The sequence below is a fragment of the Panthera uncia genome (assembly GCF_023721935.1).
Source record: "Panthera uncia isolate 11264 chromosome D3 unlocalized genomic scaffold, Puncia_PCG_1.0 HiC_scaffold_8, whole genome shotgun sequence".
Classification (NCBI taxonomy): Eukaryota; Metazoa; Chordata; class Mammalia; order Carnivora; family Felidae; genus Panthera; species Panthera uncia.
In genome coordinates this window covers 64,383,852-64,411,350 of record NW_026057586.1, presented here as the reverse complement: position 1 = coordinate 64,411,350, position 27,499 = coordinate 64,383,852, and the positions used below count along the sequence as shown (strand labels likewise).

Sequence of the window (27,499 nt, the reverse complement as noted above, 5' to 3'; positions counted from 1 at the left end):
TTTTTTTTTTTTTTTTTTTTTTTCCTTTCCCTCCCCCATGTGTTTCTGTTAAGTTTCTCAGGATCCATATAAGAGTGAAAACATATGGTATCTTTCTCTGTATGGCTTATTTCACTTAGCATCACACTCTCCAGTTCCATCCACGTTGCTACAAAGGGCCATATTTCATTCTTTCTCATTGCCACATAGTACTCCATTGTGTATATAAACCACAATTTCTTTATCCATTTATCAGTTGATGGACATATAGGCTCTTTTCCACCCTTCTAACTAGAAACCCTTGCAGGCATGGATTTTGTCCAGCACATGGGTGGCAATGAAATTATTTATGAATAAATGAGTTAACGTATCACTTTTTAAAATTGGGGTTTCAGAAAACTTCAAGTGTGAGCCGGTACTGTGTACCTGGGTCACCAAACATTCCTGAGCTCTGGGCCAAGTGATATGTCAGGGGAGCATGGGGTCTACTGGGTGGGTAGGCACCCAGGGGCCTAAGCACCATGTGGGTTTGAGTGCCTGCTCTGGGGAGCACCCAGGGAGGCTGATTTTCAGAGGAGCGCATTCAGAGAATAGAACTCCCTCACCGAAGCTCTGCCTCAGCCTCTTTCTCCTCTTTAGGCCGACTCAACATTACCTACCCCATGCTGTTCAAACTGACCAACAAGAACTCAGACCGCATGACGCACTGTGGTGTGCTGGAGTTTGTGGCCGACGAGGGCATCTGCTACCTCCCACACTGGGTGAGTGGGACTGTGCCAGTCTCAGAGTCTGAGAGTCTCAGGTTGGGGCTTTGAAGTAGGGAGGGCCCCCAGCACATGGGAGAGCCTCGCCCCTGGAACAATGACATGGCTAATAGAGAAGGGTTTCGGAACAAGGTTCTGCATGCTGGGGGGTGACCTTTCTTTGACAGTAGACCAACTGGTAGCCTAGAAACCACAGCCACCTGTTTACCTGCCATTTCCTAGGCAAGGCTTTTGCGAAAATAATGAAGCAGGAGTATTTTTGAAGTGGTCTGTGTACAGAATTTTAGGTTTCTATTTTGATTTATTTTTTTAATGTTCATTTATTTTAAGAGCACAAGCGGAGGAGGAACAGAGAGGGGGAGAGAGAGAGAGACAGAGAGAGACAGAGAGAGACAGAGAGAGACAGAGAGAGAGAATCCCAAGCAGACTCTGCACTGTCAGCACAAAACCCAATGCAAGGCTGGAACTCAAAAACCATGCATGATCTGAGCTGAAATCAAGAGTTGGATGTTTAACTGACTGAGCCACTAGGGCACCCCTGGAATTTTAGGTTTTTATACATTTGCTCCCCAAGTCTAATTTCTCCCCCAGTTTTGTCACATCATCGTGTGTGTGTTTAGATATTTGTCTGTAACTGAGTCTTTCCAAAGTGTATCACTTCCTTGCCATAAAAACAAAGTCTCTTTTTTGCACTCAAACTTTCTCTTGAGCCTGGGTCCTTCCTTAATGGTAGGCCCGGCCAGCCTTTTCCCCACGGGATCCCTGCACTCCCATCACACCTGCTTCCTGGTCCCTCCTGTGTTGTTTCCCAGCCTCTGTCCCAAAGGAGCTCTTACTCACGCTTCAAAGCCCAGACTCAATTTGCTTCCTTGCTCAGTTGCCCTTCCCAACACTTGCCACTTGGTACCTTATTGTCCTGTAGGTCTGCAGGTGCCCCTCCTGGGCAGGAGGACTTGTCCCACTCATCGGATAGAGTGATGTGGGTGGCTGAAGTGTTGCACACTGACAACTTCTCAGGGCCACTCTGGATCCTCAGAGCTACTCTGGGACCCATGTGTAGAGGTAAAAGAGGAGGTGGTAACACTGGGGTGCACCGTACCTCCAAAGTTCTCTCTCCAACCCACAGACTTGGTGGCCCCTTGTCCAATCTCCCAGGATGCTTTGGACCAGAAAACTAATTGGATCCTTTTTGCCAGGAAATATCATATTCCCTGGGAAGCTTCTTTAGATAGCATAGACCTGCCTCTTCCTGGGCTGGCCTTCCAGCTCTTGGCCAGAGCAGATGATTGCCTAGGCGTTTCCAGTTGCTGCTGCAGAGCTGGCCTAAGGATCTTTTGACCCTCAGCGGTACGTGAGCAGGTGCTTTCTGTTAGGTGCTCTGTCCCACCCAGAGCTCCCAGGCCTCTTCAGGACAAGTCAGCCTGGAGCAGATGCTGGCCTTTCTTCTAGCACCTGAGGCCTCATCTGCTGGCCTAGATCGAGATCTCCGCCCAGGACCACTGGGAGTGCGTGAAAGCCTGCTGCCTTGTGCCTGTCCTACTATGTGTACTACATTTGTTGGAGCGACCACACCAGCCTGAAGAGTGTCCTTCAATGAGAGTGTGTCAGGACCTCTACAGGCCCACAAGGCCCTGCTCACCCTCTAGCTTCACTCATGACCTCTGCCCTCCTTGGCCCTGGCCTACCTCCCTCTTACCTGTATCTTGTCCTTGGACTGTTAGAGTTACCTCCTAACCGCCTCTGTGAGCCACAGTGCTGGTCCGTCAGTGCCGCCTGGGTGAAGTGTTCTTGAAGGGATGTGATGCCTGGGACTGGCTCCAGGGCAGCCCAGTGTGGGATGGGGTCAGGGAGTGGGGTGTTGAATGAGGAGCCGAGGTTAGCTGTGACCTGTTGAACCCAGGGATGGGTGTGTAAAGGCTCACTCATACGGTTCTCACTGCGCTTTTTTTTTTTAAGGTTTTTTTTGTTTTTTGGGGTTTGTTTGGTTTTGGTTTTTGGCTTTTTTTTTTTTTTTTTTAAAGCTACACCCAACATGGGGCTCAAACTAAACCTCCAGATCAAAAGTTGCATGCCCTACTGACTGAGCCAGCCAGGTGCCCCTGGTTCTCTCTGAGCCTGGGTGGCTCAGTCGGTTGAATGTCCAACTTCGGTTCAGGTCATGATCTCGTGGTCTGTGAGTTCAAGCCTGGCATTGGGCTCTGTGTTGACAGCTCAGAGCCTGGAGTCTGTTTCAGATTCTGTGTCTCCCTCTCTCTCTTTGCCCCTCTCTTGCTCGTGCTGTCTCTCTTGCTCTCAAAAATAAGTAAAACATAAAAAAAAAATTGTTTTTTAAATAAATAAAATTTAAAAAAAAAGAAAGTTTAAAATAAAAAAGCAAAAAACCACTCCCAAGACATGCAGGGTTCCTCATTCCTGGCCCACCCTCCTTGTCTCAGACCCTTGAGTGTCAGCCTTATGGTCTCTTGACTTCCTGCACACCAGGTACTCAGAAGCCTTTGTTCATATCTTTCTGCCTTGTTCCTCACCCAGCACCCACCACACAGGGTGGTTTCATAGAAGTATGAAGTTATCTTGTCAGTTTTATGTGGCCCCCTGTAGCAGACACTCTGGGGACTTGTCACCACCCTGTGCCTGCCTCAGCTATATGGCCATTCCATGTGAGGTAAGCCCACGTGGTGCCATCATTATCCTACTCCCTTTGCAGCCGTGTTTGCCCCAAGGCCTTGTAAGTTGTGTGTGAGACAACTCAAAGGTATGGAGGGGTGAGCTTCCCTGGGGAAACACTGTCCCTAGGAGACCTGGAGCTAGTGGCCTTTCCTTCTAGGGGACCATCTTTTCTTAGAGGCTGACGGAGACACATTGCTGGCTGCAGGCACCTAGGTAGTACCCCAAGTCCTCCTTCTTTTCACGCCTTTGACTCACTTGCTGGTTGGCTTTACCTTCTTTCCTAACATCAAATCGCAATTAAATTACATGTCCCCAAGTCCTCATCTCCGGCTCCTCTTCCAGGGACCCAAGGAAGAGCCATCAGAATGCCAGACTTTGGCCTGCTGAGTGTGTGGTTAGATGATGCTCATGCTGGCCCTTTGATTTCCAGGAGCCTCATGTAGCTTTCTTCTTCTTTTAGATGATGCAGAATTTGCTGTTGGAAGAAGGGGGCTTGGTCCAGGTGGAGAGTGTCAACCTTCAAGTAGCCACGTACTCCAAATTCCAGCCTCAGAGCCCTGACTTCCTGGACATCACCAACCCCAAAGCAGTGTATCCTTTTGAGATAAGGGTTCTTCTGGACAAGGGAGGGGTGTGCTGGCAGTCTGTAAAAAGCGAGCTCTTTGTTGAGCATGTGCCTACTTTAGGGACCACACATTTGTTTCTGATTGGAGTTGTGGTTTGAGAATAATGGTGTTTAGCCAGCATGTCCACCCTGGCCTGGACCTGGGCTTGGGCCTGGACAAGCACACGTGGCACTCTCTGGGCCTCTTCTGGACAGTCTCCAGACACTTCCTTGAGAGCAAAGTGGAACCCTTCCTCCAGGTAGACTGGGGCACCTGGCACAAAGCTCAGTGTATTTGGTGGAAGGAGGCTGGCTGGTTTGCCTCTAAGGCCCAAACCCTCACGGGCCCCTCGTGCCCCACCTCAACCATGAATGCTACTCAGCCTCACCTTTTACCCAGGGTTAATGCTTTTCACTCCAAACCATTGGGGAGCAGTGACACAGTACATTTTTCTGTAAGCAAGAGAAAAGAAAAGGTTTTAGGTTTTAGTGGTTTTTGATAATTCTCTGAATGTGAGCCAGACATGGGTGTTGATAATTTAAGAAACAACTGGTGTGGGCAAGGAGCATGCTGTGTGTGGTCTGTGGTCTAGACCTCTAGATTGGAGGCCCTGGCTTGCTTGTTGAGATCTTGTTATAGGGCAACCACTCCACTATCTGTTTTTAAAAGGCTCGATAAAACACAGTTGAACAATACAGACAGGTAGGTAGTTTAAAAAAAAAAAAAAAAAAACTGCTTCTACCCTCCCTACTTGCACACTGTCCCCAACCCCAACCCAGGAGCAAGCTGATGTCGGCTACATCCTGGACGTGTGGGCTGTGAGTCTCTTGCTGACTATGTCTGGACCAGCGTATTGAGTTCCCTATGACTTGGTCCTGGACATGGTGTGGGCTTGGGGAGCTGTGCTCGCCACACTCATTGTTGGAGGCTTCCCGTTTTACAGGCAGGGTGACATACTGTGACATGTCTGCTCACCTGATGCCTCAGAGCACTGCCTTGAAGGTGCTTGTCTGGTGATCAGTGCCCAGGAGTGTCTGCCTCGATGACCACGCCCCCTTTTGATCTTCTCTGGATTTTCATGTGTGTTGCAGTGCAGACTTTCCAGATTGTTTTCAGAGGCTGTTTCTATCCGCATGGTTAACTTGTTAGTTCATGGAGAAAGAGTGTCAGTTTCGTCAGCGGAGAGGCAGTCTAGTGCTCCTGGGTCTGGCTGACAGGCAGGATAAAGGCGCTCTTAGTAAAGGCAGACTCAGCACAGAGCCAAGAAGGTTGGGCACATAGAGCTGTGATGCAGAAACCCAGTGGGCTGGCTCTGACAGCTGGGCTGGAGCTAAGGGAAGGGCACCCCAACAGCATGGCATTTTATGCAAGGGAGCGAAGACAGTGTACACAGAATGCCCTTTCACAAAGCTGTTCTCATCTTGAAAGGCTGTCTGACCAAGAGAAGGGATCCTGGACAGGCTGAGTCTTCTCCTCTCAAGTCAGACTCTTGAGAGCCTTGCCTGGTATGCCATGTCACAGTGCTAGGTTCTGGAGGAGTGTCGTATGTTTGCCCATTCTATTTAAAGTAATTCTCTGAATTGACAAGGATGATATGGTTAAAGTATTCCGTGTGATTAGGTATAACTCCCTTGCCTGGGCATTTGGGTTATTCAGTTTTAGAGAAATTATTATTATTTGCAATTATAAAAAGGGTTTACAGGTTCCCTTTCCCTCTTTAATTTTTATTTTTTTAGTTTTTATTTTAGAACATACTGCCCTAAAGTTGGGTTACCACCCAAAAGATAGAAGAACAAGTGTCAGAACATCTTTGATTTTTGATGAACTTTTGAGGGGGCCTATTTATGATTCATTCAGTCTTTTTTTCTTCCATGCTCCCATAGGATTTTTAAGATCAACTTGTTGAGTGTAATTTACATACAATAAAACGCCCAGTTTGGTCAGTTGACAAACGTGAACACCCATGTACCCAGAACACTTCCATCTTCCCAAAAGGTCTGCTGTGCCCTTGCCTGCCCCTCCTCACCTGATATCCAGCTCTAGGAACCTCCCTGCTGCTTCCCACCCCTCAGAGAGCTGCCTTTTTTGAGGGAACACTTTGTGGCAGGTTCTTTCCCTCAGCAGTGTTGGTGAAATTCATCCATCTAATGAGTTCACCCTCTCTTATTGCTGAGTAATATCTCACTGTATCAAAGCTGTGTGTTTTAGCACCAGCCCAGTATATGCCTGTCTGGTATACTTTATGACAGTGATCATCTAAACCTTTATAGAACTGGTTTCAGATTTAAGGTGCCTATCTTGCCATGTTGCCTTAACAGTGTGTGTCTGCAGATTAGAAAACGCATTAAGAAATTTTGCCTGCCTGACCACAGGGGATGTGATTGCCATCAACTACAATGAGAAGGTGAGTGTCTCAACCACGGGGCCAATAGGGCCCAGAGCCAAGGTCAGCGTAGGTCATACCTGAAGACTTGCAGTGTCCATTCTGATGTTTGAATGGGGGGTGGTGGGGAGGGATCTTTCTTTCTTTTTTTAAAAATATTTTTATTTATTTTTGAGAGAGAGAGATGGCACAAGCGGGGCAGGGGCAGAGAGGGAGGGAGACACAGAATCCAAAGCAGGTTCCAGGCTCTTAGCTGTCAGCACAGATCCTGACCCGGGGCTCAAACCCATGGGTCATGAGATCATGGCCTGAGCTGAAGTCAGTTGCTTAACCGACTGAGCCATCCATGGGTCCCCATTTTTTTTTAAGTTTATTTATTTATTTTGAGACAGAGAGTATGTGGAGCATATACACACGAATGGGGGAGGGGTTGAGTGGGAGAGAGAGAATCCTAAGCAGGCTTCCTGCTGTCAGGCTGTCAGCACAGAATGAATGGAGGTTCTTTTTAGGCAGGGTATGCATGGCTTTTATCAGGATTGCTACCTACTCTTTGCTTTTTAAAATCCTCATGCGTTCATGTTTAAACCCCTGTAGTAATTCATTCAGCAGCTCTGTTTTGAGGATTGATTGCATTTACAGGTGAATGAGCTTAACATTATTAATCATAGTCTATATCCCATGGGGCCGAGGGTACTGATTGTGCCTCCATTAGAACCTCTCCACTGCACCTATGATCTGAGCTAATCCCTTTGCTGGTCTGTGGGGACACAGAAACAAAGTAGCCTGGGTCCTTGTCCTTGTGATTCCCTCCCTTGGACGGGCCCTCAAGGAGCTGGCCCTGCAGGGTGCTCCAAGCGCTCTGGGGCACAGGGGAAGCAGAACCTGGCTTTGCCTGGGGACATTGTCACCTGACACCCAAGCAGAGACAAGAAAAGCAGATATAGACCCTTAAGGAAATCAGTATTGGCATTTTCAGATGCAAACATAAAGTACTTATGTGTAAAATGTTCAAAGATATTTTTAAAAACAGAATCATAAAATTTAGCAATCAATAAGACTACCAAAAATAACCAGGAGGGTTTGAAAAACAAAGAGTTAAATAACAGCTGACAAAGAATTAATGAAATGAAAGCTAAATCTGGAGAAATGCCTTAGAATTCTACACGGAGGGGCACCTGGGAGGCTCAGTCATCTGATTCTTGGTTTCGGCTCAGGTCATGATCTCATGGTTTGTGAGTTCGAGCCCCACACTGATAGTGTGGAACCTGCTTGGGATTCTCTCTCTCTGCCTCTCCCCTGCTCACTCTCTCTGTCTCTCTCTGTCTCTCTCTCTCAAAAATAAATAAGATTAAAAAAAATTTCTACACAAGAGATCAAGGCAATGAGCATAGGGGAGACTGAATTATTGGGTACACTGAGAGAGTCACACACACTGTGAAAATCCCAGCAGGAGAGAATGATGGAGCCACAATATTGTGAAGAGATAATAAATTAAATTGTTTTAGAACTGGCTTTCAGCCCAAAGTAACAGGGAGTATAGTATATATCAAACAGGGTGAGTTGCATATACCAAATAAGCAGAGAGAAGGTACTTAGAAAAGAACGGTAAATAGTAAGCCTTTGAACAGCAACTGTTACAGCCAAAAATAGCAGAATACAGTTTGCCCTTGAAGAATATGGGGTTAGGGTCACCAAACCCACAAATAACTTTTCAGTCCCCAAAATTTAACTACTAATTGCCTACTGTTGGCTGGAAGCCTTACCAAGAACATAAACAGTCGATTAACACATATAGTTCATGTTATATATATCGTGGAGCTGGACAAAAGAAAATGTTGTTAAAAGAGTCACAAGGAGGGGTGCCTGGGTGGCTCAGTTGGTTGAGTATCTGATTTTGGCTCAGGTCATGATCTCATGGTTCACGAGTTCCAGCCCCTATTCAGGCTCTGTGTTGACAGCTTGGAGCCTGGAACCTACTTCAGATTCTATGTGTCTCTCCCTCTGCCCCTCCCACGCTCACACTCTGTGTGTGTCTCTCTCACCCCAAAATAATAAATAAACATGAAAAAAATTTAAAAAAAGAAGTCACAAGGAAGAGAATATACATTTAAGGTATTGTACTGTAAAACTGCACGTAAGTGGACCAGCGGCAGTTCAAACCCATGTTGTTCAAGGAGCAACTGTATCTTCGGAGGCTGACAGAAAGTAACTGTCACCAAAATCTTTAAAGAATGCAGGCAAAATCAAAATATTTTCAGATAAACCAAATCCCAGAGAGTTTATTTACTAATGGAACTTCAAAAGCATGTGCTTCAGGAATAAGCATTCTCCTAGAAGGAAAGACCAGCATGCCAGAAGGAATGGTGAACAAATAAACTAGCAAACATGAAGTAAATCTTGGTAAATGTCGCCACATAAAGCAGTAATAACGTTGGAGAGCCTCGAGCAAGAACATCTAAAATATTAGAAAAGAATAAGCCTGAAGAGTTGTTCAGAGTGAAAGTGTCTGCAACCCAAGAAAAAGTTCAGTCAGTAAAACTAACTGGGAACTCCACATACATGTTGAACGTTTAAGAATAATACAAAACACTAGAAATTGTCACGGAAGTATAGGAAGTATACCTCACGCAATATATTCTAGCATTTCTATTGTGCTCCTTCTAAGATTTTTCTTTCCCAGCTCTGGTTGCAACATAGTTGGTATTATGGTCCACTAATTCCTTGTGACCTGCAGTTTGAAAGCAGTACTGTAGCAAAATGAGAACATGTTCCTCCGGAGACAGGGGTGCATGTACAGATTTCATAGCAGTTTTGGTAGTAGTGTGGTGCTGGCAAACCCATTGGAGTCAGCCCAGATTTTGACTGGAGAAATTGCGTTACATCCGTACAGTAGCATGCATTCATTTCTGTTCATCTTTTTTTTTTCTCCCAATTTTTTTAACGTTTATTTTTGAGAGAGACAGAGTTTGAGTGGGAGAGGGGCAGAGAGAGAGGGAGATGCAGAATCTGAAGCAGGCTCCAGGCTCTGAGCTAGCAGCACAGAGCCTGATGTGGGGCTTGAACTCATGAACCATTGAGATGATGATCTGAGCCCAAGTTGGCCACTTAACTGACTGATCCACTGTGGCGCCCCTGTTCATTTTCTATTAAATAATGAGGAAACTTTTAAAAACAGACTGGGCACACGAAGCCTTCTCAGTTTACTTTGGGGACCCTCCCCCTAATCTTGAGGCTTTTGTTTAATGGTGGGACTCTCCAGACTGTTCTTTGTAAAAGCAAGACATACTCAGGTAAACAGAAAACCAGAAACGATGCATGAAAAAGCAGATTCTGCCACTTTTTGTTCTTACCCTTCTGAATGTTTGTTTGTTTTTTGTTCATGTTTATTTATTATTGAGAGCCAGAGAGAGACAGAGCATGAGCAGGGGAGGGGCAGAGAGACACAGCAGGGAGACACAGAATCTGAAGCAGGCTCCAGGCTCTGAGCCGTCAGCACAGAGCCCAACACAAGGCTTGAACCCACAAACTGCGAAATCATGACCTGAACCGAAGTCAGACGCCCAACTGACTGAGCCACCCAGGCACCCCGCTTCTGGATGTTTTGATACACATTTTTGACACACTTGAGATCATCTTGGACATACAGCAATATGACTTTTTTTTAACTTCTCCCATTGACTGCATGGTATTCTGCTGGCGACTATAATTTCCATATATGTGAACAAATATTATTCATTTGGCCAATTTATTGGTAGGTATTTTGAGAATGCACTATTATTAGCAATGTTGGAGTGAACATTCTCAGAATTTTCTCTTTGGGTATTTAGCTAATTATTTGCTTAGAATAAATTCCTAGAAGTGAACTTCCTGGGATAAAGGTTGTGTCTTTTGCAATTTGATGCATAACTACCTTGTCTGATTTGAACCGCTTATGGGCATCAAAGCAGCCTTCCCCCACAAAGGCAGCCCCCTTGTCATAGCAAGAAGTGCATCTGGGGGAGGGGGTCATGGAGGTGAATGATGTGTCTGCGAGCCTAGTAGGGAGCCACAGTAACATGAATGACGACAACCCCCAATGCTGCCACGAACTGTGAAACTGATTTTTGTTTTTTTCCTACAGATTTATGAACTGCGGGTGATGGAGACCAAGCCTGACAAAGCCGTGTCCATCATTGAGTGTGACATGAACGTGAGTACCTTTGCTGCTTACAAGTGCGCTTGGGGTGAAGGAAGATGGGCAGTTGATGGCCCCTGCAGGCCAGTTCCCCTCGAGGGTGTCATGTAGCCCCTGGGACTGTTTGGGTGAAAGAGGAGGAAGATGATACCAGAACATTATAAGGAGGCTGCTGACCTTATGATCCTTCTTAGACCAAGAGAACTGGCAGAGTTGTAGCCAGTTCTGAGATGGCTGCACCCACCAGCATCTTAGACATGCTAAAGAAGGAATATTCTTTTTTTTTTTAAATGTTTATTTTTGAGAGAGTGTGAGCAGGGGAGGGGCAGAGAGAGAAGGAGACAGAAGATCCGAAGTGGGCTCTGTACTGATGGCAGAGAACCCAGTGTGCAGCTTGAATTCATGAACTGTGAGATCATGACCTGAGTCCAAGTCGGATGCTTAACTGCACTGAGCCACCCAAGTGCCCCTAAAGAGTGAATATTCTTAAAAGCTGAGGAAACTTGGGGCACCTGAGTGGCTCAGTCAGTTAAACATCTGACTCTTGATTTCAGCTCAGGTCGTGATCTCACAGCTTCATGGGTTCGGGCCCCACGTCAGGCTCTGCACTGTCGGCAGTGTGGAGCCTGCTTGGGATTCTCTCTGCCCCTGCCCCACTTGCACTGTCTTTGTCTCTCTCAAAATAAATAAATACACTTAAAAAATAAAAAGCTAAGAAAACTTAGCTCCTGTGTAGGAAGCAACTACTGGTACACACAACAGCCTAGTAGATCTCCAGGGAATGCTGCCGAGCAAGAGGGGCCAATCCCAAAAGGTTATATTCTGACATATGTTATATGTCCCATGTGTATTACATTCTTGAAACTGGCAAGACTTTAGACTTGGAATACAGAGTAATGGTTCCCAGGAGTTAGGAGAGAAAGCCAGGAGAGAGGCGGGTGTGGTTGTAACAGGACAACTCAAGGGGTCCCTGTGATGTTGGAACAGTCCAGTATCTCAGCTGGGGATGGAGACATTGCCCTACACTTGTGATAAAATTGTGAGGCCTTAACATGCACACACCAGTGAGCCAATATAAAACTGGAAAATCTGAACAGGAAGGTGGGATCATGTCACTGTTGCTATCCTGGTGGTGATACTATATGCAATTTTTCTAAAACACTACCGTTGGGAAAACTGGGCAAAGCATACAGGGCAACTTTCTGTAGCATTTTTTACAGCCACATGTGAACCGACAGTTGTCTCCATTAAACTAGAAAAGCTAAGGAAGCCTAAGTGTCTCCACATCCCAAAACTACTTTTCTGACACCACAGGTAGACTTCGATGCCCCACTGGGTTACAAGGAGCCTGAAAGACAAGTCCAGCATGAGGAGTCTGCTGTAAGTTGTTTCACCAACATCCCTCCCCAGCTCCAGCACTGTTTGCCCTCTTTGGTAATGGGACTTTTGTGGGAGGGCATCCTGGGTTTGTCCTGACAGCTGATTCTCGTTTGGCCTATGCCGGTGCTGACATGGCCACGTGCCCTGCTCCCGTGGAACAGTGTGTCCCAGCTGTTGGGGTGCAGGGTTGGCAGTAGCAATGAGAGGCCCAAGAGAAAAGCTGGGGTATCCCTGCTGAGAGGCTTATCGCATGATTTCTGTCCCTATCAGGAAGGCGAAGCTGACCACAGCGGCTATGCTGGAGAGCTGGGCTTCCGTGTGAGTACCAGGCCACACATTTAACTTTCTGTATGCCCACTGTGCCATCTGGGGACCTCCGTAGGGACTGGGGCTCTGGGCATCCGTGTACACACATATCTGGCACTTTATCGGTTACGTGGCACTTTACATCCATTTTCTCCTGGAATCCTCCTAACAGTTCTACAAGGCAGATCCAATTTTTCTTCTTCTTTTTGAAGATTTCTAACTTACCAAAAAGTTAAAATAGGACACACGTATTCTTCTCTTAGATTGACCAGACATGACGACATTTGCTCTATCCCTAATAACATGGCCTCTGTGAAAGGAAGTTGCAGTGTGACCTCCCAGCGCTGCCGCCAGCCAGCCTTCCTGGGAAGAGGTAGAGATGGCTGGTGTGCTGGCACCAGGGTGCTGGGAGGCAGCAGAGGAGATGGACTAGAAAGTAGAGCTGTGGGGCATTGCAACAGAGGCCTTAGCCCACCCCACCCCTGGGGCCCTGAGCTGGGTGGCCCTGCAGAAGCTAGGGCCAGACCTTTCAACCTGTCATTAGCTATTGGCTGCCCCCGTAGAGTGGCTGTGTTTGGGCCAGGAGGCTCCTTTCATCTCACTGTAATCTTCTGAGGAGCTGGGCGGAGAGTTCTCGGCTGTCCATACTCCAGCAGCTGGGGAGTGAGGGCTTCAGTTCTTAAGGGATCTGGACAGCCCACCTCCAACACACATCCCTGCAACGATCTCTGGGCAAAGGGCATGTGTATGCTCACTAGCTCTTGCGCACTTTCTTGCTCACCTGTCTAGGCCTTTTCCGGCTCTGGAAATAGACTGGATGGGAAGAAGAAAGGTGTAGAGCCCAGTCCCTCCCCAATCAAGCCTGGAGACATTAAAAGGTGGGTCTGTTCTGACTCTGCTCCCGCCTGATGCTTTGTCATCCTACAGGGAGGCTCTGTGCCAGATTCCTGGGGTGGGGCCACCTCACTGGAGCTCTAGAGACCAAGCCTGGACCAAGGATGCTGGCAGTATTATGGATGACCCCTGCCTGTTCTCCTCAGTGGGCTGGAGCACCACCAGAGCCACTGTTTCTGGAGGGGTGGGGAGGGGGACAGTGGGTATTGGTGCCCTTCCTCAACTGCCAAGCCTCTCCCACAGCCTCCATTGGTGCTTCCAGTTCTGCCTCCACCTGTTCCCAAGTAGTACCTGATCAGCTTGCTTTCCTGTTTCAGGTCATTCCACTACCTGTTTAGTAATCTCCCTGTTTTCCTATTTTGTGACTTCAAATAATTCAAGTCACATTATGTCAACTTCCCTCAAACAGGAGGCAGGAACTGCCTTACTTAATGTGTTTCTGTTTAGGGGCCCAGAGACTCTTAGAGCAGTTTCCCTGCTCTGGTGGCCTTCATGGAGGTGGCAGGGATATGTCATGTGTGTTAGAGCAGAAGGAGAATGCTGGCAGTGTTTTACCCAGTCTCTTAAGAGAGCTTAAAGAATTCAGTGTGAATGTAGCCCTTGCAGGCTCTATGAGGCTAGAGGACAGAGATGATGAGGCCCCCAAGCCTCCAGGTGACCCCTCCCTGCAGGCCAGGCCCCAGGTCTACAGGCCTCTTCCCCAGTTGCCTTCAGGTTACTTCAGGAAGGATGCTGGGGAGCACCAGAGGGCTGGCCCAAGGCCAGAGTGGGTACAGCAGTGTACCCCAGAATGAGAGTTGTCGGGAGGACACTTGTATCTTCTGCTTGCCTTCCTCTTGATTGTCAAGAATGAATTTTAGGGGTGCCTAGGTGGCTCGGTCAGTTGAGTGTCCGGCTCTTGATTTTGGCTCAGATCATGATCTCATGGGTTGTGAGATCGAGCCCTATGCCGGGCTCTGCGCTGACAATGCAGGGCCTGCTTAGGATTCTCTCTCTCCCTCTCTCTCTGCCCTTCCCCTGCTTATGTGCATGCTCGTTTTCTCTCTCTCTCTCTCTCTCTCTCTCTCTCTCTCAAAATAAATAAATAAACTTAAAAAAAAACAAGGTATTTTAATGTGGGGTATCTGGTTGGCTCAGTCGGGTAATTGTATGAGTCTTGGTTTGGGCTCAGGTCATGATCTCATGGTTTGTTAGTTTGAGCCCCATGTTAGATTCTGTATGGACAGTATGGAGCTTGCTTGGGATTCTCTCTCCCTCTCTACCCTTGCCCCGCTTGTGTGTGTGTGCTCTCTTTCTTCCACACCCCCCTCTCAAAAAATAAACATTAAAAAAAAATGAATTTTAATGCTTTTTTCTCTTGAAACTAACACTTCTCCTCCTTGCTCTCCTTCACAGGGGAATTCCCAATTATGAATTTAAACTTGGTAAGATCACTTTCATCAGAAATTCACGTCCACTGGTCAAAAAGGTTGAAGAGGTGAGTTTATTTTACTGGTAATGAGAAGTTTTATTTGTTAATGATGACTGGAGAGTTCTTTCCATTCTGAATAAGGATGTTTCTGTCATATTTTTCCCCATGCCTAGGGCCCTCCTCTCCCTGGCAGCCTGATTGTCCCGTTGAGACCATGCGGGGAGTGTGTAGGCCACAGCTCTGGTGTCACCTGGCAGTGGTGATCGACACAATACCAGCTCACAGAGCCTTGACCAAGTGCCATAGTTAACTATTTAATCCCCAGCCCCGTCCCTTGAGGTGGCTGCCGTGATTGTCTGCATTTTTACACATGTGAGCCTGAAGATGTGTGGAGGTGAGGGCACCTAGGGTTCAGGGACAATTCGTGTTATTTCTAGAACACCAGCACTTCAGACCCACCACTCTCCTGGTTCCTTTTCCCTAAGGCTCAGTGTCTTGGGGATCTAGAGTAGGCTAGAGGGAAGATGTTCTGTGAGCCCACTCAGGATCCTGGCTGCAGGGCCATCACCAGCCCCTTGGCCACTGAACTCTTCCCCTCTTCCTGTGGGGTGGTTGGGGATAGAGACCACTACACCGTTTACACACTTCCTACCCCTTTGCATCCCGCCCTGGTCTTAATGTTCCTTGAATTAACACGGTGTTGGGAAACTTCCAGGCTCAGAGGAACCAGTGTGGTTCCCCAATGAGACCTTACCCTCTGATTCCTCCTTGAGTGCCTTTCCAAGCCTTTGCCAGCTACATGCTGGGGCTTGCTGCCTCCAGCTTGGAGGCCTCAGCAGGGCCGTCCTCCAGGCTGACTTGTGACCTGACTGCTGGAGATACAGGAAAGGGAGGGCGGGGCACAGCTGGAGCTGTTTAATCCATAAGTACTGGAGAAGAAATGTGTGGCTGATGATGGGATTGAAGGCACATGCTTAGCGCTACCCCATCCTGAACCCTCAGGAAAGCTGTGGCACAAGGTAATAAGGTAATAAAGACATTGGCAAGAAGAGGAGGCAGCTGCTACAAAACTTTGAAAGCCCCAGAACAGAAGGGGTAACTGACTTCACAGGCCATGGAAGCCACATTCTGAGCTGACTGTGGGGAAAGCCAAGAGGCAGATTGGTGTAGAGAGTAGACCTCTGAAAGGCACCTCTGGCAATGGGGGACAAAGATGGAATGTGTGTCACAAAGAACCGAACCACAGCACCTCCTCTCCCCAACCCCCCGCCACTATCCCCTTAACCTGCTGGGGATGTACCTGCCTGACCCCAGGAGAAAACTGGAGGCTCGTCTTCTGGAAGAGGCATCACGACAGGTCCCGAGGCTGGGGCCATCAGTACAGTGGATAGGACTGAACTAAAAGAGCAAATGAGTAACAGTTTGCATCCTGAATGTTGTCACCCTTGATATCCTTCCCTTGCTTGGCTCACACACTGGCTGCCAGACTTGCTTATTGCAGTTGGAGGAGCTTTTCTGGACAGTCTGATGAACCCTGAGGAATGTGCCAGCCAGCTCACCCCAGAATGAAGACTGTAGTCAGGAAGTTTCTGCTGCTAACCTCTAAATCAGAAGAGTTCTGAAAAGAGATTAGAGAAACTAAAGGGGCAGGAACCATCAGGGAAGTAATGTCCCCAGACTAAAGGGCACAGAGTTTACAGATTGGAGGGCCCCCTGAGCATCCAACACTGTGAATGAAAATAGCCCCCTATTGAGGCAAAGAAGAGATCCTAAAACTTTCAGAAGGCAGAAAGTGGCTGTACTACAGATTAAGAATGGCATCATTTTAGCAGGACACAGGAAGCTAGGAGATCTTGGAGCAGTGTCTTCAAAATTCTGAGAGGGAACTTTTCTAAAAAGTTCTGTACCCAACTCTTACAGGCTGAACTATATTCCCCCAAGTCCTGTGTTGAAGCTCTAACACCCAGCACCTCAGAATATGACTGTATTTGGAGATAAAGGCTTTTACGGAGGTGATTAAGTTAAAATGAGGCCATTAGGGTGGCCCCCCAACCCAGTCTGACTGGTGACCTTGTAAGAAGAGGAAAGTTAGATGTACAGAGGGAAGACCATGCGTGTGAGGACATTGCAAAAAGACAGACATCTGTAAGCTAAGGAGCAAGCCCTCAGAAGAAACCGAACCTGTCAACACTTTGATCGTGGACTTCCAGTCTCCAGAACCATGAGAAAATAACTATCTGTTGTTTAAGCCACCCAGGCTGTGATATTTTGTTATGGCAGCCACAGCAATCTAACACCAACCAAACCTATCAGGGAAACATGAGAGTAGAAAAGGCTAATTTCAGATATGTAGGATCTCACAAAAAGGTATTCCTCAAACATCCTTTCTCAGGAAGCATCTGGAGGATGTACCCTACTAAAATGAAGGAATAAAGTAGAAATAAGAAAGCCTTAGGTCCAGGAAATAGGGAGCCCTGAAGACATTCATAGCACCAAGAAGATGGCCAGTCCAGGTAGGGCAGCTTAAAGGCCCCATGAGATGCACCTGCAAACAGACAAAAACAGCGGGATGCCTGCTGTGATTGAATGTGTGCAGAAGAGAGAAGCCAGACACAGGAACAGCAGGACAAGACAGAAGGCTCTGCAGAAAAGGAAGGCTGATTGGTTTAGCTGTGACTCAACTTGACATGGTTGCCACCACACCAGTACACTCCTGCATGGAGGTCAGGAGGGGCAAGTGCAGGCAGGGGCATGTACTATGGAGTGTGAAATCCTCTTGCACAGATAACGCCTCCAAGTGACTAGCAAATACAAGCTGATGAAAAGATACCTGCTGTTTTCAGGAGTTCAGAAAAAAAACAAGCCCTCTTTCTTTTGGTGGGGAAATAGCTTGATTGAATGTTTCTGAGGGCTGGTTAGTGACCATAATATTAAAAGCATTAAAAATAAAAATAACACACAGTCCTTTTATGGAAGAATAATACTTCTAAAAAAAAAAAAATCAAGAGTTGAGTACAAACACAGTAAGCTGCTCACCACAACTGTTTACAATACCGCAAACCTGGTAGTAACATCCAGTGGTGGAAGACTGCCTCTCCCACATGATGGAATTCTCTGTAGCATATACGAGAAAAGAAATTCATTGACTTGAGACTCGGGAAGTATAATAGGTCATATATAGTCATATATAATAAAGTGGCTGGAAATATTTTTGGGTGGTGAAATTACAGATGATTCTTCTTTTGGGGTGTATTTTATATTTTTTACATTTTTCCATTTTGAAAATGTGATTCTTCTGCAAAAGGATGTACATTCAACCTGAGAATAAAGGCTGTGGTAGAGGCATAGCTGTGATTCTGTGGTTTTGTTTCTCAATTCAGTAGACTATGATTTGTGTTTCCACTTCAAAGATATTTCTTATTATGTATAATGTGGAAGTGAGGAAAATGGGTGGCTGGCACATGAGTCAACAGAATAAAGCATTTATTCTAAGCCTCCAAGGAGTTTCTGAAAATAGTATTTTATCTTCACACTTAGGATGAAGCTGGAGGCAGATTCGTCGCTTTCTCTGGAGAAGGACAGTCGTTGCGTAAAAAGGGAAGAAAGCCATAAGTTGGGACTGTTGGCTGATTGGAAAATAAAATAATCAATTGCAACATAATGGCTTTTAGTTACTGGCTCTGATGGGATTAGACTGTTGCAGAGGATGCTGTCACTTTGTGTTTTGTTTAGAGTTACCTAAGAATTACTGAGTCTGACCTGGAAGTGGAACAATCAGACTTGGTGGTTGATTTTGGGAAGGAGAAAGCTCACTCTGAGATCCCATAGGCAAGCCTCCTCCTTGCCCCTTCTTGTTTTCAGCCCTTGGGGGTGCTCCCACTGCCTTAGCCAAAGCAGAGTTCCCCAATTCCTGATAAAAACCAATGGAGGGGATTGGGTTGCTCTAACTTGAGGTGTTGTTTCTCTTTTTTCACTTAATCCTCTCTTTTCCCAGGTTGATAGCTTAGAACATTGCCTTTGGCCTAGAAAAAATGGCTAGATATGTGCTCTATAAATAGTGGTTATCCCATTACTCTGGCTGCAATTTAAGTATATGAGGAAGGGTGTTTCTATTTTTATTTTACATATTGATTTTTTTTTTCAAAAGAACCATCAGAAGGTGGATTCCTGATCTGAATACATTTCCACTTGTATTTTGATTTCATATGGAAATATGAGTGAATAAACCTAAATGAATCTGTTCTACAGTAAAACAACTTCATGATGAAGCACAAATACGAATTAGAATAAATAAGTGCTAAAGGTACATTCCTCTTTCTCCTTCCCTACCTCCCACTCCCAGTTTTAATGTATTAAATTATCCAAGGTTCTGCTGGCCTATCTTTTTTATTAATATTAATTTGGTCTCAGATCACTTTCTATAATGTGAGATCTTTTGACATGTTAATCTAATTTAATCTCTTTTGTTCCTTGAAAATAATTTTACATCAAGAATTTCAAATAAAAATGGGCAATGACTAAAACCTGGATTGCTTCCAAATGTTTGATTAGGTACCAACATGGGTTGCCCCAACCGGGCCTCCAACCAGAAGTTGGAGGAAGACTTGCTTGCAGGTGTCCCTTGTTCCATCCTGCCATTAGAAAAGAGCTTCTGTGTGGGACTTCTGGAGAATGTAGGGAGAAGTGAGGTTCTCTGAACCCTGTGTTGGGATTGTCAGCCCGAGCAGGGTCTCCTCTTGTACCAGGACTCCTGCTTGAAAACAGAGGGTTCCATCTCTGGACAGAGCTCCTTGAACACTCAAGAGAGGATGCCCCCTTCAGGATGGTTGCTCCAGGGTCCACCCACATGTCATCAAGTCAAGAGAATAGATGATTGTCATGAAGACAAGAGCTGGACTATTGCCCAGACTGTCACCACTGATGATGGACAAGGTATTAAGAGGCATGAAGCACTGCTGTGACTTCCCTGACCCTCCACTTAAGGGGATCTCTCTTTCACTAGCTGAAATAGAAGCCCTCCTTGGTGGGTAGGCAGCCTCCATTTGCAGGATCACACTGGCTAATGTATCATTTGATGCATAATGAATATTAAAGTAAGGCACTGGCCTTGGGTTTTTGTCTTTCCTAAGCAACATCTACAGTGTATGCAATAAAACCACTCCTGGTGCTTTGCTGGAGCCACACTTCTTTGCCTGGGCTGCAGGTGGACTCTCTTGGTGGGCCTTCTGGTGATATAGAGGGGAGGGGTCACCAGGGGTCACCTTGTCATTACTGCTGCCCCCTGGTCTGCAGCCCTCTCTGTCTTCAAGCTTGGTCTATGAGCCAGCTTGGCAGGACTCCTGGTAAAATTGCAGCATTCTGGCCCACCTTGAGAGTCTGACGCTGTCTCATTCCTGGGGTGGGTCCAGCAACTGCATTGTAAGAGGCTCCCCAGCAGATGAGTAAGTTTTCCCAAGTTGGAGACCCACTGCATAGGTATTGCAGGACTACTCAGATTCACTAGCTTCTTTGCTTTTATTTCCTCTTGTGCACCTCTTTTGTTTACAAACGTTCCATGTCTTCCCATGTCTCAGAGTAAAGCCTTCATTCCTAATCAGACATACAAGCTGCCCCATACTTATAAGGCTTCTTCTCTGCCCCTTGTCACACGCAGCCTCCATGCCTTCGACCAGCCTGCCACTGTGCTGGAAACATCCTTCGCTAGCCTCCACTACTAGCCTGGGTTCCTTCAGGACATCATTGGGCTCCCTAGACCCCCGCCCAGCCAATACAGGTTATTTTGTGAGTTCACCCTCACCCTCAAGTGGACACTCAAGTGAAACTACTGTAGCCGCAGACATGGCAGCTTCGCCACATGGAGTTGATGCTCAGTATGTGCTTATGAAAATGAGCCCTGTCTTTTGAGGTTTATGAAAATGAAACCGGCCTGAACCCCGTGGTTTCAGAAATAGGTAACGAAGTGCTACCTGGGCCGCCCGCCAGGCACCAGGCAGCTGTCATTCCTTTGGCCTCCAGGAAGGACTACAGACTTTAGTAACCCTCGGGACACGCCCCCCCCCCCCCCCCCCCCACTATCCTTTGGGCCTCATGGGCCCCGCCTTTCCACGTGCCACCGCCCCCGGGTGTTATTGGCTGTTCTGCCCTGATGTCTTGTTTATTAGCTCGTGACTAGGAGGTGGGTGAGGAGTTATCGGCATATCTCTGAGTTCATTGGTTCGTCAATCCGTCAATCATACGGTGCCGGCTTTCTTCAATTTTCATTGGCTAGCGAGTTCAGAGGCGGGATTCGGCAGTCGCCCGGTAATGGCGGATGGTGGCGGCTGGCGGGTAAGTGCTGGGGGCGCCCGGGAAGTGGGGGAAACCTCCTCGGACCTTGTGGCCGGATTATCCGAGCCTTCTTCCAAGGAGGAGGCGGGATGGGCATCTGGGCGGGCGGCGCAGAGGCCTCCGGCTCAGGCGAGCTTCTCACTGCAGCCGCCGCGCCCCTGCGAGACCTACAGCGCTGAATGGAAGCTCTGCCGCAGCGCGAGGCACTTCCTGCACCACTACTACGTCCACGGCGAGCGGCCAGCCTGCGAGCAGTGGCGGCGCGACCTGGCCAACTGCCGAGAGTGGGAGGAGCGCCGGAGCGCGGAGGCCCAGGTGTGCCAGGGAGCCAGGGGTGGCGCTGGGCCGAGGGGGTGTATTGCTGAAGCGTCCGAGTGCACGGATCACGCCCTTCCCACGTTCCAAGCCCTGAGACGCCGGAGAGGAGTACTCACTGGGTCCCTCCTCTTTTTGTGCTTCCTTTCTTTTGAGAAATACGAAAAATTAGCATATCAACGGGGCTTTCATACATTGAAGACAAAGGAGGAGAATTTAGAGTGTGGAGGGAGAGAGTGTTAGTGTTCTTAGCAGGCCTGCAGAGAAGGGGATATTGGGAAGGCCTGAAAAACCAGAAACCAGCCTTAAGAACCTTCACCCAGACCCAGGCGGGCACATCTGAAGAACAGAAAGAAGGTCCAGGTGTTTGGAGCAGAAGGAGGGTGGGCTGTAGAGAGGTAGGGGGTGAGGCTGGAGAGGTACCAGGTGGTATCTGGTGGGCCTTAAAAAAGGGTTTAGATTCAAGTGTAAACGTGTGCTGGGAAGCATGACTTGATTTATATCTTTAAAAGGTCAGTCTGACTGCCATGGTGGGAGAATGTATTATGGAGTGGCAAAGAGACCAATGAGGAGATAGTTCTAGTTTTCCATTCATTCAGCAGATACTTATCATGATGGGAGCTCTTAGAGATACAGGAGTGATGAAAACCGAGCCCCTGCCCTTCTGGCACCTTCCGTGCCTTAGAGCTGCTTTTGGTTGGGGAGATGGAGAGAAGCTTGAAGGTGCAGTGCTCATGGGAAAGGGGTGAGGGCCCAGCAGGACTGGGGACTGCTTCAGCATGGTTAAATGTATGTGATTATTGAAACAGACAAACAGATATGGAAACCAAGCTCCTGTATAAAAGTGATGACAAATCCATAAGTGGAAATCAAAAAATTTTAAACAATAGCTTATAGCCTATATAGGAAGAGGTTAATGACTTTTTTTTTTTTAAGAGAGAGCTCATATATCAGTAAGAAAAATGGGGAGTGCGTGGGTGGCTCAGTCATTTAAGTGTCAGACTCCTGGTTTAGGCTCAGGTCATAATCTCATGGTGTGGGTTTGAGCCCCAAGTCAGATTCTGTGCTGACAGTGTGGAGCCTGTTTTGGATTCTCTCTCTTACCCCCTCTATCTACCCCTCCCCTGCTTGCTCTCCATCTCTCTCTCTCTCTAATTAAACAAACATTTAAAAAAAGATTAAATGGGGATTATTTCAGAATAGAAAAGTTTGGCAAAGGGCAGGAAGAAGGAATTCATTCAAAAAAATCAAATGGCCTGGGATACAAGGTCAGATGACCAGTGGTTTCTGCCCAGTGACACATCAGAAGTGTCTGTAAGGATGTGGAGAAGCAGGGGTACTTGTGCAAGTGTTTGTGGAGTGTTACGTGTTCTGATTATCCAGCAATTCCATCTGATTATCCAAACGAATACCTTTTGACCCCCTAGTTTTACTTCTGAAAGTCCATCCTAGGGAAGTAATTGGGTAACAGTGCACAGTTAAAAGTTTAAAATATCCATTGCATTGTTATTTGTGATAGCACAAAACCTGAAAGCATCCTAAATGCCACTAATAGACATTTAACCAAATAACTTCCTCCAAACAGTGGGGTATTACATAGCCATTAAAAAGAATAAATAGCGAATCTATCTGGGCAGGGAAAGGAACCTGTAGTATATGGTTTAGTGAAAAACCGAGGAAGTACAGTAGCCAGTAGATTATTCCATCATCAGGGAAATGTGTAGCATTAAAATTTAGTTCTAAAATTGTGTTGAGGAAGCTGTGAATTTCACCTCAGTTCCAGAAGTCTGGGAGTTTTTCATGTTCTTTGCATTGCTGATTGCTTTTTAAACAAGAACAAAAACATTGAGACAGTTGAGCTCTAGCAAAGACAATTAGAGAAGGTGAAATTATATGTGTAAAAAGGCTAGTAGAACACCTGGTGCCTACCAAGTGCACCTTTCATGGTGGTAAGGTACTGCCCTGTGTTTATTTGGCAGGGAGCAGGTGGGGGGAGGTGCGAGAGTGGCAGAGAAAAGCCTGCTGGTTGAGTGTCACCTATTATCTTTAATCTAGATTCCTCCTTGCCTGTCTGGGGCTCCCTGCTCATGTGTCTCTTGCCTTACCCTCCCCACTCTAGCCACTCTTTCAGACTCTTGTCTCTCTTCTCAGCCCCATCCTGGTCTCAGGAGGTAAACCTGATTAAGTCGACCGAAAGCATCAAGCCCTGAGACCCAGGAGAAGACATTTTAAAATTTACTCAAATTATGGTGAACTGCACAATAGTTTTTCACAGTAGCTTGGGAGAAAGTATGATCTATATGTGTGTGTTCTAATACGGAACAATCGCCAAGGTTTATTAGGTGGAAGCAGCCAAATTTGTCTGACTTGTGTTTGGGAGGGTGCTAAGGAGGAGGGAGGTTCAAGGGCCATGTGAGCCAGAAGTGATTGGGGTCTCCTTTGCACAGCAGTCCCTCTGTGAGAGTGAGCGTGCGAGAGTCCAGGCTGCACGGAAACACACCCTCGTGTGGGCCCTGAGGCAGAGCCCTCCTGCAGACTGGCACCTCCCTCTGCCACAGGAGGAGAAAGACCAGTGACGAGCACTCCTGAATGGCTTCCCCTGATCTAAGTGGGGCTATCGCAGGACCCTAAGGACAGTGACTGGCCAAAAGAGTCTAGTCGGTCCCTGAGAGCTTCTACCGCCTAGAACACAGAGCCTGAGGTCTCCAGCCCTACTTGCGCACCCTTCACCTGCATTCAGAGTGAACTGAACCTGAACTGCACCTGCTGCTGCAATGCTCTGAAAGACAATTTCACCCACTGCACAGCTTCCAGGATGCCAGACACCACTGCAGATCCCAGTGAGCAGCCAGGTCAGGCTGGTTTGTGTTCCCCTCTTGGGGACAGCAGCATTCTCAGGTAAACTCTTGAGTGGTAGCCCTGACCCAAGTGGTCATGTAGGGGGATCAGAATGAGGTAGCTAAATGGTTGTGTTGTAGTGAATGCCTTTCCTGGTCCTCGATTTGGTGAAACTGCATTGCCAGCCCCTGGTGCTTACACAGAGCTACAGCCCACTCACTCAGTTCCTCTGCAGACACAGGTGGGGTGTTTCTTCTTCTACGAGATAGGCCTCTTGAAGACTCTGGTTTTTAAGAAATGCACACAGGTACAGAATACATAAGCTTGCGTTAAAAGGGTTCATAGACTCTTGGCTTAGGAGAGCCAAGCCCGAGACACAATGGAATTTTGGTCTCTTTCCTTCAGAATATCCCTTGGTCATTTTTAGAAAATGTAGATTATATCAAAAGCCATTTCACATATTTTATTCCAAACAAAAGCTGACCATTAAATCCACAATTTAATAGTTGAGATTGTTAGATTTAGCACCTGACATTGTTGTACTGGGAGAGTTTGGGGATTTTGTGTGCTTATACTCTTGTAGATGTTTTAAAAATATATGCACATGAACCAACAAGAACTCTAGTTCTTGGAGAGGTCTTTTTATTACTAATAATTTTGCATCTTGTGGCTGCATAGCAGGCCCTATTGTATGGTGCTGAGGGTGAGGCTGGCCCTGTGCCCAGCACCCTCCCTGCTCCTTTCTGGCCATTGAGGCCCACCGCATTTTATTTATTTATTTTTTAATGCTTATTTTATTTTTGAGAGAGAGAGACAGAGAGTGAGCAGGAGAGAAGCAGAGAGAGAGGGAAACATGGAATCCGAAGCAGGTTCCAGGCTCTGAGCTGTCAGCACAGAGCCCGATGCGGGGCTCGAACCCACGAACTGTGAGATCATGACCTGAGCTGAAGTTGGACACTTAGCCGCCTGAGCCACCCAGGCGCCCCGGGCCCACCGCATTTTAGTACTTCTTCACGACTGGGCCCCAACCTGGCCAGAAAGGACATGTTTTAACTCCACCATCTTTTAACACATTCTTCGGGGCAAAATAATCCCATCACTTCAGAAAGGCATACATTAAAGAAAACTTTGCCTTTTCATGTGCATTTTCTCCTTTGCTATGCCGAGTCCCTGTACTGCATGTACCTGTAAATGTTAGGGGATCTGCGTGTAGGTCCTCAGTAGCCTTTCCTGAGTGTGTATGTACTTGTGAGTGGGGGGCGAGGGGAGAATGTGCACACAGGTCCCCAGTGGTCCTTCCTTGTGACTGTATACCTAGGAGTAGTGAGGGGTGTGCACATAGGTTCCAGTAGCCTCCCCCTGTATGTTTGTACCTGTGAGGTGAGGGGGGGAGTGGTGTGCACATAGGACCCCAATAACCCCTTCCTGTGTGTGTATGTACCTGTTGAGTGGTGGGGATGTGTGTACACAGGTTCCCTATGGTTCCTCCCTGTGTGTGTGTCCCTGAGAGTGGTGTGGGTGTGCACATAGGAGCCCAGGAACAGAGGTGAGTATAAAGAGCCCATCCCAGGGTGGGGTGCCTTCACATCTGAGTCAACCAGGTTATCTCTTTTGTGGTGTGGCTACTTTCTGGAGCATTTCAAGCCAAGAAGGAGAGGGAAGGCTGCTGGCGATCTACGGGCATTCTCTTCACTCGGAAACATAAGGGATATTTGAATTTTCCAATCTGCATATGATCCCTTGGGCTTCCTGGGGCAGGGCTGCAATAGCAGCCAGCAGTCCTGAAGGGCTCACCTCAAGGGATCCACACTCTACGTGCTTCTTTAGGGCCGGAGGCTGCCTGCCACTGACTGCTCTGTTAAGTCTTATTCCTTCTCTGCTACTCAATGAGTTCCACGTTGACAATCATCATTGCACAGAATGTTCCTACACCTGCTCCTGTGTTCACCCTTCACAACATCTGAGCACCTGCTACATGCCAGGATTGCAGTCTTGAAATGGGCAAGTTACTTCAAAGAGTTTTAGTTGAGTTTAGGAGACAGACAAAACATTTAAACATCATTAAATAAGTCTAAAGTAATGTTAAGTGCTGTGAAGAAAATAGAGCAGGATCTCTTGCATGAAACCCATAATAACAAGGGTTTTATGATCTGTACATACTTTGTATACGGCATATATGGTTGAAACAAGTTTCACAAAACAATCCTTGTATAGTGTGTGGTACACTGACATTTTCAGTTCTGTGCCACTGAAAATAAACTGCACATGTGGCAACTTGGGTGAAACTCAAGGAAACCATGCGGAGTTAAATGGATACATATGATAGTTCCATTTATGTAACATTGGTGAGATGATGTAATTATAGATGGAGAATGGTTACTGCTGCCAAGGGTTAGGGATGGGAAGAGGGATGTGGATATGGCTATTAAGGGGCACACAAGGGCATTCTGTGGTAATGGAACCTTGACATATACAGAGCTGAATGATGACATTTTGTAGTGCTAGGCATACACACAGATGATTGCAGACGTAGTGGGAAACCTAAATACACTCTAGGCTGTACCTATGTCAGTCTCTGGGTACTGACACTACTTGGTGTTTAAGATGTTGACACTTGAGACTGGGAGAACCACACACAGCCCCTCCCTGCATCCTTATTTCCAACCTCCTGTGAATCTGTAACTACTTCAAAATAAAAAGTTAAAACTGCTGGCCATGACCCCATGAATTGATTATATAACCTAGTGGATGAAAACCTTTTGAAAAGCACTACTACAAAGCACCTGCAGTGGGCAGGGAGGTGGGGAAGGCAACATCAGAGCCCAGACTTGGATTAAGAGGCTTGAGCCTTGTGAAGAAAGGGGCACACAGGCCACAAGGAATAAGCAAGTGCCATGTGCAGACCAGGGGAAGGTGGATGGGGGGCTACTGTAAGGTGTAAGCAGGGTGGTCAGGAGCCAAATGCCTGACCTGGCTTGTGCTTCACAGAGCCCTCTGGTTGCCTTGCAGAGGAGCTTGGCAGGGACAAGGGGAATGCCCACATGGAGAGATGAGTTGGCTGTTGCAGTGGAACGGGCAAAAGTTGGCAATGGCGTGGACCTCAGAGGTAGCAATGAGGTGAAAAGTGGCTGGATTCAGTGACTGGCTCATAGGTAGAGCCAAAGAACTTAGAATCCTTAGGCAGGTTTTTCTCCGGTAAAAACATTTATCTAAGTAAACCAGAAGTGAACCACACACTAGGAAAACCTGAAGTCTTACTCAATTGTTTCCCCAGTTTATCAGCACTAAGGTAGTGAAGAACCCAAAGCTTTTCTGAGGTGGCTATGTAAGTCACTAGCAGGCTCTATTTGTTCACTTGACCTTCACTATTTATGGCCTGAATTGTGCCCTCCCCCCCCCCCCATTCCTATGTTTAAGCTTTAACTCCAAGTATGTCTGAATGGGACTTTATAGATA

The 27,499-nt window shown here is 47.0% G+C and overlaps 2 protein-coding genes across 6 annotated transcripts in view; both read left to right on the top strand.

Moving 5' to 3' along the window:
- Positions 1 to 19,090, top strand: part of UFD1 (ubiquitin recognition factor in ER associated degradation 1) — a 26,251-nt gene extending 7,161 nt beyond the window's left edge. For 2 of the 3 annotated variants that reach the window (XM_049620567.1, XM_049620568.1), the window contains 9 exons: positions 619 to 740; positions 3,871 to 4,001; positions 6,347 to 6,419; positions 10,519 to 10,587; positions 11,887 to 11,952; positions 12,223 to 12,270; positions 13,048 to 13,136; positions 14,548 to 14,629; positions 18,101 to 19,090. In XM_049620567.1, the coding sequence (XP_049476524.1) occupies positions 619 to 740; positions 3,871 to 4,001; positions 6,347 to 6,419; positions 10,519 to 10,587; positions 11,887 to 11,952; positions 12,223 to 12,270; positions 13,048 to 13,136; positions 14,548 to 14,629; positions 18,101 to 18,175 (755 nt within the window). In that variant the 3' untranslated portion in view covers positions 18,176 to 19,090. The other variant, XM_049620569.1, reaches the window with a different exon arrangement.
- A 1,671-nt stretch (positions 19,091 to 20,761) lies between these two features.
- Positions 20,762 to 26,755, top strand: CD3H22orf39 (chromosome D3 C22orf39 homolog). 3 transcript variants are annotated; one of them, XM_049620566.1, is made up of 3 exons: positions 20,762 to 20,890; positions 21,038 to 21,205; positions 23,656 to 26,755. In XM_049620566.1, the coding sequence occupies exons 1-3, from the start codon at positions 20,867 to 20,869 to the stop codon at positions 23,779 to 23,781; spliced, it is 318 nt and encodes a 105-aa protein (XP_049476523.1). In that variant the 5' UTR covers positions 20,762 to 20,866; the 3' UTR covers positions 23,782 to 26,755. The 3 variants fall into 3 exon arrangements, with proteins under 3 accessions (XP_049476523.1, XP_049476521.1, XP_049476522.1); XM_049620565.1 differs by having other exon boundaries at positions 20,765 to 20,890; positions 23,653 to 26,755; XM_049620564.1 differs by lacking the exon at positions 23,656 to 26,755 and having other exon boundaries at positions 20,763 to 20,890; positions 21,038 to 23,633.
- The last annotated feature ends 744 nt before the right edge of the window (positions 26,756 to 27,499 follow it).